The sequence below is a fragment of the Sarcophilus harrisii genome, chromosome 5, assembly GCF_902635505.1.
Source record: "Sarcophilus harrisii chromosome 5, mSarHar1.11, whole genome shotgun sequence".
NCBI classification, from domain to species: Eukaryota; Metazoa; Chordata; class Mammalia; order Dasyuromorphia; family Dasyuridae; genus Sarcophilus; species Sarcophilus harrisii.
This window is the reverse complement of record NC_045430.1, coordinates 183,689,313-183,704,280: the sequence shown is the minus strand read 5'-3', so window position 1 is coordinate 183,704,280 and position 14,968 is coordinate 183,689,313. Positions and strand designations below refer to the sequence as shown.

General features: G+C 41.4%; 1 protein-coding gene across 2 annotated transcripts; it reads left to right on the top strand.

Moving 5' to 3' along the window:
• Positions 1 to 1,932: 1,932 nt before the first annotated feature.
• Positions 1,933 to 7,072, top strand: CYREN (cell cycle regulator of NHEJ). 2 transcript variants are annotated; one of them, XM_031939113.1, is made up of 4 exons: positions 1,933 to 2,078; positions 3,061 to 3,316; positions 4,497 to 4,572; positions 6,808 to 7,072. In XM_031939113.1, the coding sequence occupies exons 2-4, from the start codon at positions 3,174 to 3,176 to the stop codon at positions 7,048 to 7,050; spliced, it is 462 nt and encodes a 153-aa protein (XP_031794973.1). In that variant the 5' UTR covers positions 1,933 to 2,078; positions 3,061 to 3,173; the 3' UTR covers positions 7,051 to 7,072. The 2 variants fall into 2 exon arrangements, with proteins under 2 accessions (XP_031794973.1, XP_003771688.1); XM_003771640.4 differs by lacking the exon at positions 1,933 to 2,078 and having other exon boundaries at positions 2,085 to 3,316.
• Positions 7,073 to 14,968: the final 7,896 nt, after the last annotated feature.

Genomic DNA, 14,968 nt, shown 5'->3' with positions numbered 1-14,968 from the left:
TGGCAGAATGTTAGAAAATGCTTTAAAGTTAGGTTTTTGTAGAACATTTTGTAGTTTCCCGTAATGTCCGGGCTAGCTTTCTCGAGGATCTCTGGAGTCTGAGATCGAGCTCAAGCACACTCTCACTAGAGTTTCTCTTGAGTCTCCTTATTTCAAGTCCTCTCTGCCCTCAATTACATCACTATGGCACACTGAGCATGTGTCAACTGTGGAACCATTACATCACTATACTAAGTACTAAGTATATGTAAACTAGAGAACCATTATCTCATCAATCATACTGAGTAAACACCCTGCTATAAGTATCTTTGCTTCAAGTATACTTTTCTCAGAGTTACCAATATCTTAGGTCCTCTATGGTTTTCTATAATTTTTGCTTCTGTTTTAAAATCTTTAGAGTGAAGAAATAAGAAACCCTTGAAATTCCAATATTTATTCAGCCATTTCTGATGAATATCTACTATGTTGAGTTACTGGATGGTGGCATTGGTGAAAAGCATATAAAAATGAATAAGGTGGCAACCAACATTCTATTAGGAAAATACATTTATGCAAATTCGTGCATAATGAATATTAGTATTTAATAAGTATCATATAAGGGGGTATTTGTAGCTTAGTTGTTCTCAGTCACCCTTTGACCCCATTTGGGGTTTTCTTGGCAGATACTGGAGTAGTTTGCCATTTCTTTCTCCAGCTCATTTTACAGATGGGGAAACAAGCAAAAAAGTCACACAGGGCCAGGAGGCTTGTATGCATCTGCGTCGGGATTTTAAGTTGGGTCTTCCCGGAACTAGCTAGCCCAAGGGTTATATGGACAGTGTTAGAGGATATTGGAAGAGAATTTCTGGCAGGAATGACAAGGAAAGAGTCCGAGGAGAAGAGAAATTGTGCGCTAGATACAGCCTTGAGGGTTTTGGTAAGAGTGGCTGGGATAATTGCGTGTAGTGCGAGCGCAGGTGAGGCATCCGAAATATGAGAATTCTGAGCCTTCTCTGTAAGCAAAAGCCTAAGGTAAATTGAGTGCAAACCTTGGCATTGCTTGAATTATACACCAAGGAGTTTGCATCTTGGGGTAGTCAACAGACTATTTAGGTTTCCAAGGGGAGTGGCAGCCCGAAGAAAAGAGTCCAACGCTTCTCCCATACAGCGAGATCTCCGCCTCCTTGAGGACCAAGGGCTTCGGGTCTGCGAGACAGTTGTCTGGGGCTGGAGCGTGTGACCCAGGACGGCAATTGTGGCAGGAAGCGAGTGACGCGCGATATTCAAGCCAGCGGTCCCCGTGGGTGAGCCTCCCCGTCCGAGCCCCTTTCTAGCGCGACACCACTGGGACGCTGCAACTTTCCTGAAGTCTTTCAAAAGGACGGGGCGAGGGAGACAAGAATCGGAGCGGACTAAGCCAGCTGGCCATGCCCAGCCTCCAAGTGGGAACAGCTGCTGGCCTTACTCACAGGGGAAGACCCGCACCTCTCATTTTGGAACATAATGGAATCGGTTGGGGGGAGGGGCACGTTTTGGGACTTCCTGTCCCTTTCACTTCCCAGCCGAGAGCCAATGCACGGGCTTGGCCCCCAGAGACTGCCCGACTGGCCCGCACAGCCCCCCCAAAGAGGCGCCAGCGGCGGCCCGGACCCTCAGAGAGCCCAAGGGCTGTCTCGGCGACACGCAAACAGCGCCTAAAAAACGGGGGCGTCCCCGGGTTCCGCAGGCAGTTTCTCGGCCCCGTGCCTATCCGCGGGTAACACCACCGGGTGGTGGGACACAACTGGCACGGCGGCGTCTCCAACGCCAGACTCCACCCGCCGCGCGACTCCCACTAGCGCGCCCTTAAGGGCGGTTACATCCGGAAGCTGCGCCGGAGGCGGAAGGTCCGCCCCTTCACGCTTCTTTTACAGCGGAGGAAGCCCCGGCAAGGGAAAGTGGGCGTGGCTTCAGGGGGCGGAGCTTACGGAAGCCGCACGGCCTCGTGGCCATCTGCAGGGGGCGCCCCCTTCCCAGCGTCCGGAAGTAGCTTCGGCTCGGTCGTCGGGGCGGAGCTGGGACTCGGCTTTGAAGCGGAAGAGGCCCCTAAATCCGTGACGGTAAAGGAGAGCGGATAGGGGCCAGCCTGGGGCCCGGGCCCTGAGGGGATGGGCCGAGGAGCGGGGGAGGGGGTCCTACTGAATCCGCCGGATTCTGGGGGACAGCCTGAGCCGGCGGCGGCGGCGTAGGAGCCTCACTAAGAACAGGAGATCCCCGAACTGCGAGGCGGGGGCGTGGATCTCTGCCAGCCGGCCTAGGCCGGAGCGTGACCGACGCCTTGGCTCAGTCATCTCCCGCCCCAGGGCCTCTTTCTCTCTGACGGGGCTGCAGTAGGTGGACGCGGCCTGCTGCGTCCCGCCGGCCTCCCCTCTCCTCCCGGCCCCCGGCCACCTGACGGGACCAGCCGCGGGCACGTGCAAGGAGAGTTTCGGCACCGCACCGCGGCTGCCGCGGCCAGGCCCGTCTGCTAAACCTCTCCATCCCCGCCCTAAGTCTAACGTTTCTGAGACTGTCATCGAATCGAATGCCCCTTCCAGTTCATTTATAGATAAGGAAGCTGAGGCAGAGGGCGAAGTGAGGGGTCAGCCGGAGCGCCCGGGGCTGGATTGGAACTCGGGGAAGGCCCGGCACTTCCTCCCATGATCCCCCAGGCCTCCCCAGCAAGGTGGTGCAGGAGGGACAGGACATTGTGGCGGTCCCATCTGGGAGGGGCCTGCGGCCGGGGGCACCGGAAGGAAGACCAGGAAGGTCCCCGCCGCAGTGAGGTGCCGAGCTAGAAGGGAACGAACGCTGAAGCCAAGTCCCAGTCGGTGCATAGGGTCACTAAGTACTATACACGAGGCTACAATGGCCAGACAAAATCTCTTCTGCGAAGCCTTCCTTGATACCCTCTGCCACGGATGATCCCCTTTGAACTCTGTTGTTAACTTTGTGGCGCTTATTTTATTTAGAAGCAGTGTTTGTTAACATAGAAGGCACTTCTACCTTATGTTAGGCAGGTGCGTGCTAAGAAAACAGATTTTATTTTTGTTACTCTGACAGGTGATTGGCTTTTGCTACCTTGAAACAAGAGCCGCCAGTGGGTGTCATCTTCACCTGTGGCGCTCTCTGCATCCTGAGCACTCTGCCTGGCTCGGGCCTGGGAGTCTGGAGCAATGGCAAATGGACAGCCTGAAAGTAAAAAGAGGGACCTTCCTCCATGGATGACAGCCCAGGTAACTGAGAGGAAATCAGTCCCAGTATGGAAATCAACTAAGAGGAGAAAAACCATGGTACAGTCAGCAGATAAATCAGCCAGGTGAGCTTTGCAGATTGCTGTCGTCCAGCAGGAAAGCCTAGGTGGGCTAAGTAGCCTTTTCAGTTGTGAGTGAAATTCTACAAAAGGGCAAACTGAGGCTTATTTCTCCCAGCAAGACAACATTTCACAGGGCATGAAACCTGAGATTAAGATGGGTCAATGACTGTCTTGTTTATAGTCAGAGACCCCAAATATATATATATATATATATATATATCTTTTGTATCTATCTATCTTTTGTATAGGTTTTGGAGAGTGCAGAAGGAGGAATAGAGCAGAGTAGGTGACTTCATGTGGTGGAAAGCAACCTGATTGTTACATAGCTGAGTTAAGAGAAACAGCTTGATTGGCTGGAAATTTGTAATGAAGAGGTAGCAATAATCCCCTCCCTATTTTGAGACTAAGAAGTGTTCATTGTTTGACTCCATCAGCAGGGCCCAAAATAAAGTCCAGACTTGAAGGATATCTTAGTAAGATAGGGAAGATTTCTCTTTCCAGACTGTGTTTGTTTCTTTGCATTCCTCATATTTCCTCCAATTTCTATCCTCTGGGGTGATACAAAATTATTTGCATCCTTCTTTCTGGCTACCCTTGAAATACTTAAGAGTTCTCTTGATTTTTATCACACACACACATACATACACACACATACACAAACTCCTTTCTCTCTCAGATCTTTCTGGCTTCTATCAGTTCTCAGACACTTTATTCAGAAAATATTTCATTAGCATATGTACTGCAAACAAAAACTTTGTGGGGTCTGTAACAATGTAAAGGTAGATGAGATGTAGTGACTTTCCATGAGTGCTTTTTACAGAATCAGCTATCATTAGAAAATGTAGTGAATGTTTATGACAAAACGGATATCATCTGGACACATAGTTAATTGTATTATTGAGTAATTTAACTTCTCTTTTGTGTGTATGTGTGTCTTTAAAAATTTATCATTTGGATCTATGTGAAGGGCATACTATGGGGAGAGGCAAAGGCTGAATGGTGGTTTCTTACTTAAATTCCTTCATCTTAGCTCCTTAGACTCCAAATTCTCTGGGCAGCAGGCTGTTCAGATCAGAAGGATGTGATGCTTTCATTATTGACAGGTAGATTTGGGAATACACTATTCTCAGCTCTACTTTCTCTTTTATGTATCAATCTGGGACTCACTTTGCTTCTTTTTCAGTCTTCTCCCTGTACGAACGGTGTACTTCATGAATGAAAGTGAATTGGTGGACATTGCTCTGGGTATCTTGGTTGAGGTAAAAAGCTTTTATTTTTGTGGATCCCAATTGGTATCTTTGTGAACAGAGCGTCTCTAATATTTAATGTTAATAAAAATAGATATTAGCATTTCTAATTGCTTTAGCATGATCTATTTGAGATTTGGAGTAAAGAACAAACATTTATTAAGTACCTATTATATGTCAGGCCTGTGCTAAATGCTTTACAAATATTTTATTTCATCTTCATAGCAACCCTGGGAATTAAGTGGTGTTATGATCCTCATTTTATAATTGGGGAAACCAACAAACAGGAATTAAGTGATTTGTCCAACCCCACACCGAAGGTAGCTGAGACTAATTTTAACTCAGATCCTCCTGACTCCAGGTCCAGCACTCTGCCCATTGTGCCACCTAGTTGCCTAGTCTAATGTCATGGTCTCCACATTGTTTTAATTATGCATCCCTGTTAGTGATATTTTTCCCTTGTGGAGTAGGTGTTGGTAGTGCTGATTTTCCCAATGGGATCTACCCAGCTAGTGCTATGGACTCTGGGGTGGGAGTTAGGCTATAGTTGCTCTGTAACTGTAACAGTTAAGAAGGGAGAGGTTGCATAGCCCTGGGAGCGGTGAAAGGATACAAACTCCATGAATAACTGTTGTGAGGTAGGTGGGAGGTCAGGTCTCTGCACTCTTTGATTGGTTGATCACATACCTTTTGGGGTAAGCCACAACCTGCTTGGAGTTATGCCATACTTTGGAGGACTTTCATCTAGAAGAAGGGGAACTGGACTTGACTAGAAAACCTGAATTCAAGAGCTGTCTTTCACTAGTTGTGAAATTTTGGGGAAAAAAAACTTTTCCTCAGTTTTTTCATCCATAAGCAGTTATCCTTAAAATGGTGGGACATTCTTACATTGCTTACCTTACAAAGTAGTCATGAGGGGCCATCAAAATAAAATATGCCTTTTTTGGTACCTGGAAAGCACCATATGACTATGATGTAGAGGACAGAAGGCTCAATTTCTATTCTTGATTCTGCCACTGTTCAGCTTGGGGAAGGGCTAGTTACTCATCACTTTAGGTCTTAGCTCCTGACTTACAAAGTGAGGAAATCTAAAATAGAGATTCTTTGACTTTTTTGTAGCATGGACCCTTTGACAGGCTGATGAAGCCTATGGACTCCTCAGAAATATGCATTTAAATACTTGATAAAATTCATAGAATTGCAAACAAAACCAATTATATTGAAATAAAATTTAAAAAATATTTTTAAAAGCAGTTTTACAGACACCAGATTAAGAGCCTCTGGACTAAATAATCTATTAGTCTTTTCAAGCTTTCTTAGTTTTTTACTTTTAAAAAATGATAGTCAATCAGCCTTCTTTCCCCAACTTCTCACGTTTGATGATGATAACAGTTGTTGACAGGTGTTTTTTTGTGTTTTCTTTAAAAGCACTTTTAATATTTGTGGAGTATTTTCATTGCATTCAGTGATTTGTCCCCATTAGAGAGTCTGTATTTCTCAGAAGTCTCTAACTCTCAGGCACATAGAGATTAGTGTCCTTTCCATAGGCAGACAGCCAGTAAGTATTGGCTGGGATTCCTAAGTCATGGTCTTTCCTGATTCCAACCCAGAATTCTCTGTTGCTTTATGCAGTCTGTCACTACACTCATCTTTTTAACTCGACCCACACTTTCTTCTGCCTACTATGTTTATGTGTCCTTATACAGACTTAGATAAGGAAAAACGTAGATGTCTTTGTGCGCATCTTTATGGTGTAGTTATTTACTTTGTCATGGCTATGGTATTTTTGTGGAGGGAAAAATAAAGAAGTAGGAGAAGGATTCTGCCATTGTACTGTATCTGATTAATGGCCCAAGAATGAGCTGCTGCTCATTCCTTGAGTTTTTCTTTCCTTGAGTTCCTTTAAAGTTCTTTAGTTCTGTTCATTCAAGGAGGGATCTGCCTCATGAAATTATTTCTTTACAAGTTCTCCTTTCTTCTCTTTTGGGTTAGAAGCTTGAATTCTTGAGCATTCTTTCCTGCTCACTTTCTAGTATTAGCTTCTCTCCAAAAGTATGTATAGGGGGTGGAGTGGAGGGTGTTAGTATTGGGGAGGGAATGTGGATGGGTGTAGAAGATACAAAGGAGAAGGGAATGACTCATGGCCCAGAAATTAGCCTAGACCAGCAAGAATTTTGTGTCCTATGTAAACAAACTAGGATGTAAGTAAAAATACTGTTCTTATAGTTTTTTTTCCCCCCTCTTCAGTGCGGTAAACAGGAAAAGCCTTTGGAGCACACATTCCTGCTGGGAACTGATAAGGCCCAAACCACACAGCCTGAATCCCCCTGGGCTTCTGAGAGCAGTAGTGATGGAGAGGAGGAGGTGAATGATACCCCTCAGACAAGTCCCTCAAGCAAGCAGGAGTATTCAGCCTCTGGCCACAAAAAAAATTCAGAAGATGAAGATGACGATGCATTAAAATATGTGAAGGAGATATTTTTCAGTTGATAAATAAATCAAGATAAATGAATTCAGAGAATATTTTGCTTTGGGTATATTGGGATGATTCCTTGCCCTAGTTGCTAAGTTTGACCATCAGGGAATGCAGTGCTACACCCTGTGTTTCCCCATGCATCCCTTTAGATGAGGTCTCTCTATCCCAGAGTTTTAGCCCTGGGCAGTGAAATCAAGACAATCCAAGTTGATAATAAATTGATGATCCAGGAAAGACCTCACAGTTATTAATGGACTAGCTCTGCTTTCAATATTAAGCATCTCAGGTCTGTGGTTCTGGAACCTCTGTGGTTACCTTATCCCAAGGGTAATCACATACTGGGAAAAAACAGTCAAATGTATATAAGACTAATTAACGTGTACTAGAAAAACAATTTATAATGGACAGTGGGGAAGGAGACAGATATCTATGTTGGACAGTCCATATTTTACTATTTTCCCTGCAGGTAAGCCCCCTGAGTATGGATCAGACTCAGTTCATGACTTTTTTTCAACTGCAAAAGCAGCTAGTTAGATGAGAGAAGTAGAAGGGGCCAAGTTAGGTGATTTACTTCTCAGTGTGGCACAGTGACATGACTTTGTGGGGAAAAGGCAGACCTGCTTAATCCTACCCTTGTGAGGAATCACCTCATTATCACCAGGGAAATTTTGAAAAATGGGGAAGATATCCCAGCCTGTGCAAACTACCTTCCTAGAAGAAAGCAGATGATAATCAAGCCTATTTTTTGTGGGGAAAACTTGAGAAAACTGAAGACTTCACCACCCCCCCCCCTTTACTGGAAAGGAGCTTGAAACATAAAGCTGACTTTTGGTAATTAGGACTTCCTGGTGCACCTGAGGACTGAACTTTGGAAAAGAGAAGTGAATGCCTGGACAACACTGATCCTGTGGACAGTTTCATGATGATGGATACTTTTCAGAAATGAACTGGATTTTGTACTTGGTACAGCTCAGTGCCCAGGGCATTATGTGTGAACCATGCCTTGGGTATCACCCAACTGGGAGCCCCAAAACACCTGGATGCTGATACTAGTGATGCTGAGCAAGCCAGAGCAGGGGAGCCCTCACCTGGTTATAGGGAGAGATTGCTCTGGAAAAGGACATGGGCAATGCTTTCTGTTATTCATAGAAAACAGCACTGAGTTTGGAGTCAGAACCTGGTTTCAAATTCTGCTCTACCACAGAGTAATCTGTATGACTAAGCAAGTCATTTCACTGTTGAAGTCTTCAGTTTTCTCATTGTAAATTGGGGGATTTGACCAAATGACTTCTGAAGTCCTTTTCAGCTCTCATTTTATGCTCCTTTCTAAGTTGATAAGGTTCCTTTCATTTTATGCTTTAACCTTGTGGCTGCACTGGTCTCTCAAAAGCTAATGGTTGCTTTGCAGTACATCCGGAAAAGGTAGTTTAAAAGTGAAGTGATAGAAAAAAAACTTCAAAAAAAAAACCAAAAAAAACCTTAAATTTCCTTCCTGACATAATATACATCTCTCAAAAATCAGAACAGATTAAAAAAGATAATGGGAGGTTAAATTTGTTAGAGAAAACTGTAGTGATTTGTAGAAATAATTTTGTTCATTAAAAAAACCCAATTGATCATATTTTCACTAAGACTAAGAATTGACTTTTTCAGTTGTCAATGACTTCAGGTCTTTCAGAATCGGGGTATAGCAGAAAGCACCAGATTTGGAGTCAGGGTTACCTCGAGTTCTTATGTCCAGGCTTTGCCACCTGTTAGCTTACATGACCTCAAACAAGTGACTTTGCTTTTTTGATCCTTAGTTTCCAGGCTTATAAAATGGGGACACAATGTATGCCACTTACCTCAGAATTTCTGCAAGGAAAGCATTTTGTAAATCATTAAGGTCTATGTAACTGAGTAATTGCTGTTCTTATTGTGATATGGCTGGTGTACTTTCTCCAGAGTTGCTAACCACACCCATTCTTAGTTTCAGCCAACAATCTTGATTTGCTGTGGCTAGAAAATTCAACACTTGCTGACCACCTCGATAGGCTGTTGATGAATTTCTTTGGACTTAGGCAAAGACAATAGAGAGAAAACCATTGGTTCCATCACTGAATCCTCTCTGAAAGTATTTTTAGTTAGATAGTATCATAGATCTTGTCATTCTGTGGTCTTCAAAAATCCATTGTCTCCATAGTGTGATGAGATATTGGGGTAGGACTTTGGGAGAACATAGGATAAGGCTCCTGTAATTTCATTTTCCTAGAGAATATGGCTGACAAAACTTCCTCTTCCACCATAGTTTGGCATCTTCTCTCCACCTCAGAGAGAATTGCCCAATGTACCAAATGATTAAATGGTTTGCCCCGATGTCAAATAGCCAGCATATATCAGAGGCTGGAAAGCTGGACATGAACTCTGGCCTCCCTAGCTCAAGACCATCTCCATTTCTCACTATTATGGAGTCATAGTTGTTTTTCACTCAAGACTCCATGGGGCCAGTGGGGAAGAATATTGGAGATATATAACTAGGTGTGGCAGGTCATCTGAGTCAGTGGCAAATTGAAAGGGAGGAAGATCACTTTATGTTCCCTGCAGGGTCCATTGAAAAGACCTTATTATATAAGAAGCCAGCCTTATTCTTTTCTGCTTCTGTGACTCAGTGATATTATCAATGTGAGTAATATTTCCATGGATACAAATAGACACTCAGACATGCCTTCTCAATTGATTCTAATTCAAATGAAAGGAAAATGAACCTGCCTCTGGTTACTGATACCAGAGCCCCAAGGACTATTTATGATCCCTTTTGTGAACCCTCATTTTTGCTGTAGGACTTGGCCTTGATGTTTTTCATGATCTTGATGATGTTTATATTGCTTCTTGCATGCAAATAATTATTGCTTCTGTATTTCCATTATCTAGAGGTGTGACTGATTGGGTGAAAATTCTTCTGCCTCCTCCCATATTCTAATTTCCATTTATTTTAGCACTCTCTCTTCCTAGTTCCTATCCTCTATTTTTTCCTTCCAGTGTGCTCTCTGTAATTGATAAATTTTTATTTATATCTTTATATAAATATATTTCTAATATTTATATTTCTATCTTTTGCTTCACTGAAATTTCCTACTGTAGTCCCCCATCTGTACCTACCTTCTTTCAGAGAGCCATCCCCTGTAATAAAGCATATACAAAGAGAAAAAACCCCTAAAATATCAGAACGTTGGACATTATATAAAATATTAACATTTTATAATATTCTCATAACTTAAAAATAAATTTTCATTGATGTCTGTTGTCTTTATATGTCACTTAGATTTTCCTTTGTAACCTTTATTCAACAAGCTTTACTTTCTATTAAAACAAAGGACTCTCCCAGGATCTTAATCATGTCAACTAGACATAGAGATCCCTAAATATCAGGTTGAAGGATTTTATTTTCAGTAGGCAATTGGGAGCCATTCATAGGTTTTTAAGCATGGGAATGATGTGGTCAGACTTGTCTGGTATGGGAAAATTAAAGAACAAAGTCAAATTTATTTGTGAAATGAAGAGAAGGAATATGGGGAAAAAATGTGGAGGTCTTTTGTCATGTATATACAAGGGATATCCTACTTCATTTTGGCCATTTACAAGTAGTTGGATATCAGTTTTTGGTTAGTATTTAGATAGCTGACAGTTGTCAATTGTAAATGTTTAACTTCTCTTCACATAGGATTAATTTTTGCAACTAGAAGGGACAAAGATATAAAAACCAAGGTAGAGAAAACATGTTTGATGGAGTCAGAGATGGTAGAGTGTTGATTGGTATTCTCTAAACACATTGGGAAAGGATCTTGGCCTCCCTTAGGCTCCTCAGTTAGTAACTTATGGGATATTGAACAATTTTCCAATGGTGCATTATGGAGGACTGAAAACTACTTACTTTTAGATACACCTTTCCTCAAAAGAAAATGTAGCTAGATATAGATTGGGTTAATCTTGGATGTTTCTCATTAGTCATATTCTTTGCTTTATGCTCCTTACCTAAGTTTTCTCCTTGGGATGCGTTTGATTCATTTTGTCCGTACTTTGGATTTCTGAGATGAATATCAAACTAGTTTCATGTCTAGGTCTCTGCAACACAATAAAGAAGACTTCAACTTCTCCTTAAGTATTTAAGCTAACAAAACATCAAGTATGGAACGGTCTTTAATACAACAATACAAAAAGGATACATATCTTTGCCCATAAACACTAAAAACACTGCTTAGGTAGGCATAGTTTGTCCTTCATTCTTGGAGAAGACAATGACATCAAGGAGGTGATGCCATGACATACAAGTGAATTGAATTTCAGTGAGGGAGGCTGTGCAAGGTCACCTGCCTCACTTTCCCTTTGAAAGCCATCTGGATCTAGTGGCAAGATACAGATCAAGATGATTGGAGATGACCCTATTTTAGTATAGTAATATACAGTAACTATGCAATATTCCAAACAGAATACTATCCCAGCTAGAAGTATAGAAAGGAATCAGAGTTGCTAGAGAGTCGGGCAGCCCACTTCTATATACCATGGTATCCTCACTTCCCAAAGACTTAACACAGTCCTCCAGACTAGTATTTAATGGGCCATCTCCTTTCCTGCTTCAATAAGCAAAATGTGTTTTTTAAAAATTTTGTTTTAGTAGTATGTTATTTTCCCAATTACATGTAAAGATGGTTTTCCACATTGTTGTTAAGTGCTTGGGAATTAATCAAGAATCCCCAATCTTCCAGGTCTTCACTGTCCCCATAAATTTGACAGTCCCAGTGAAAGGGAAGGTCTGGGTTTATTACTCCATGTTGTGGCCCTCTGTATTCCTTTGTTTTAGCTCTTACTTTGGTCCTGCAACTACATTATTCTTCCTCTGCTGCTTCACTGATTCTGACTAAAAACCTACAGCTCCTAGCTTGTCCCAGGAATTTGCCTCTGTTTTGCAGTTTCCATTTTTGTGGATCTCTGGAGAGGTCGGTGTGTTGATGTTCAAGATGTCTTGTCACATGATCTGAGTCTTAGTCTCAATAGAATCCTTTCTGCTTAGTCATATGACCTCTAGCCTCACTTTTTGTTTTTTCACTTAATAGTATTTTTTCCAATTACATGTAAATATAGTTTTCAACATTCATTTTTGTAAGATTTTTGAGTTCCAGTTTTTTTCTCATTCCTTCCCTCTCTTCCTCCCCCCAAGACAATAGTCAATCTGTTATAGGTTTATATATGTACAATCATTTTAAACATTTATCATTTTACACATGTCATGTTGTGAAAGAAAAATTAGAACAAGAGGGAAAAATCTGAGAAAGAAAAAAAAAAAAATGAAATAGTGTGCACTCAGTGGCCATAGTTCTTTTTCTGATTGTGGATGGTGTTTTCCGAACCAATTCTGTTGGAATTGTCTTGGATCATTACCACATTGCTGACAAAAGCTAAGTGAGTCATAGTCGATCATCACACAAATCTTCCTATTGTGTACAATGTTCTGATTCTGTTCACTTCACACAGCATCAGTTCATCTAAGTCCAGGCTTTTCAGAATCAGCCTGTTCACTTTTAGAATAGTTGTATTCCATTACAATTACATATCACAGGTTATTCAGCCATTCCCATTTAATGGGCATCCACTCAATTTCCAATTCCTTACCACCACAAAAAGAGCTTCTAGCCTCATTTATAAAGATTAAACCTCAAGGGCATAGTTTAGATTTATGAAGTTTTGTGAATCATCCAAGGGGCAAGGGGAGTTCTTACATCTCACAAGCTAACAACAGGAATTTCACCTTTTGAGATATCTAATGCCAGAATGAATGTCCTCGATAGTGGCACTGAAGAAACAAGGACAGTGATTGGACACATCTCCATCATGCAAATCCTTTAAACGTCTACAAATTGATAACATTTTAAAATGTTATCTTCCAAACTGTCATGCCTATATGAATTTCTATAAAAAGAATGGAATTAGATTAGAAATAAATTTCCCTTCTAGGGTCTGTAAGTGCTTAAGAGCCCTCCAGTTTCCAGTTCCAACCTTAATCAGACTGATGAATAATGAAAAGGGGAAGGTGAGAAGAAAAGATTGACCCATCTTTGCGACCTTGGGACAATCACTTCTGTAGGCCTCAGTCTCCTTACCTGTAAAAATAGGTGGTTTGACTAGAATTCTTATCTTTAGGCCTCTTCTAGCTTTTAATAACCTATAGTTATGATCTTAGGAGGAATGGCCAGTGCCCATTCCAAAATGAGGCTCCAGACCAAGAGAAAGATCATGGGCATAGAACTTCAGAGGCATTCCATTCCTCATGTTATCTTTCTGTTATCTCTTACGTGCTCTGTGATCATGGGCAAAAAACTTTATGCTGCAAGTTTGTTAAGACTGGGATCATATACCATATTTACCAGAGTTCTTAGGAGAAAAGGGCTTTGCAAGCTTTGAAGAGCTAGAGCAATGCGAATTATAATGAATAATGACTAGACCCAGGCAGGGAGCTAGCCAGAGCCACGGTGGACAAATCACTTCTCTGGGCCTCATTTTTTGTAAGCCAGGCAAAGGGGATAAACAGGATAAAAGCAGGGAAAGATTTTAATCTGAATTACCACATATAGATATGTAATGGTACATGTGTCCTGTGTAGGAGTGTGTGCATGCAGTCAGGAGGGAGACATGGGCAGTTATCTTTGGAAGTCAGCTACTTCTTTCCAGGGGAGATTTTGATTTCTGCCTAGAAGGGAGCAGAGAAAGGTGCCAGTGCTAGCTGTTCAGTTTTCTTTTGAGACTGAGTACAGACATGCTTTGTTTTATTGCACTTCATATTACATTTTTTCCAAATTGGATACTATTCAATGTGGTAACCTTACATAGGGCAAGTCTGTTGGCATTTTTTTTTAAGCAGCATATACTCATGTCTCATTTTGGTAATTCTCACTAACTTTTTCATGATTATATATCCATGATCAATGATCTTTAATATTACCATTGCAATTGTTGTGAAGTACCAAGAACTCTGCCCATATAAGACAATGAATTTAATGTGTGTTTTGATTGTTCCACCAATCAGCCCTTCTCCTGTTACTCTGCCTCTCTGGCCTCCTTATTCCTTGACACACAATATTGAAATTAGACCAATTAGTAACCCACAATAGCCTCTGACTGTTCAAGTGAAAATAAGGATCAATCAAGAGTTCATTTTTGTCTTATTTTAAGAAATTTCCACAGCCCCCTCAACCTTTTATATCCACAAAGATTATAATTTGCTGAAGGCTCAAGATGATTAGCATTTTTTAGGAATGAAATATTTTTTAATCAAAATATGTACATTTTTAGATATAACATTATTGTATATTAGTAACAATATAATTTTTATGTTTACTGGGAAATAAAATTCTTGTGACAACTTTATTGAGTGATCTGGAACTGAAATTGCAGAATCTCTTAAGGTATGCCTATGCACAAGGATTTCTCTGTTACGTTAGATAGGAATTATTAATGACAGTGTTATTAGCTTTGAATCCTGCTGTAAATTCCTTAGAACATATTTTCTTTTTTAAAAGCTTATTTTCCTTTTTTTTCCCAAAACACATGCATAGTTTTCAACATTCACCTTTGCAAAATCTTGTATTCCAATTTTTTCCCTCCTTTTCCCCCACACCTCCCCCCATGACAAACAATCTAATCTGTTAAACTTGTGCGATTCTTCTAAATATTTCCACAATTATCATGCTGCACAAGAAAAATCAGAAAAGGAAAAAAATGAGAAAGAAAAATCCAAGCAAACAATAAAAAAGTAAAAACACTATGTTGTGATCCACATAGTCCCCACAGACCTCTCCCTGGGTGCAGATGGCTCTCTCCATCACAAGACTGTTGGAATTGGTCTGAATCTATTGAAAAGAGCCATGTCCATCAGTATTAATCATCATATAATCTTCTTGT

Excerpts from the sequence above, each read along its gene's own strand:
- CYREN (XM_031939113.1), top strand. The coding sequence starts at position 3,174 with ATGGCAAATGGACAGCCTGAAAGTAAAAAGAGGGACCTTCCTCCATGG. Across the intron at positions 3,317-4,496 it reads TCAGCAGATAAATCAGCCAG|TCTTCTCCCTGTACGAACGG; the intron begins GTGAGCTTTGCA and ends CTTCTTTTTCAG. Across the intron at positions 4,573-6,807 it reads CTCTGGGTATCTTGGTTGAG|TGCGGTAAACAGGAAAAGCC; the intron begins GTAAAAAGCTTT and ends CCCCCTCTTCAG.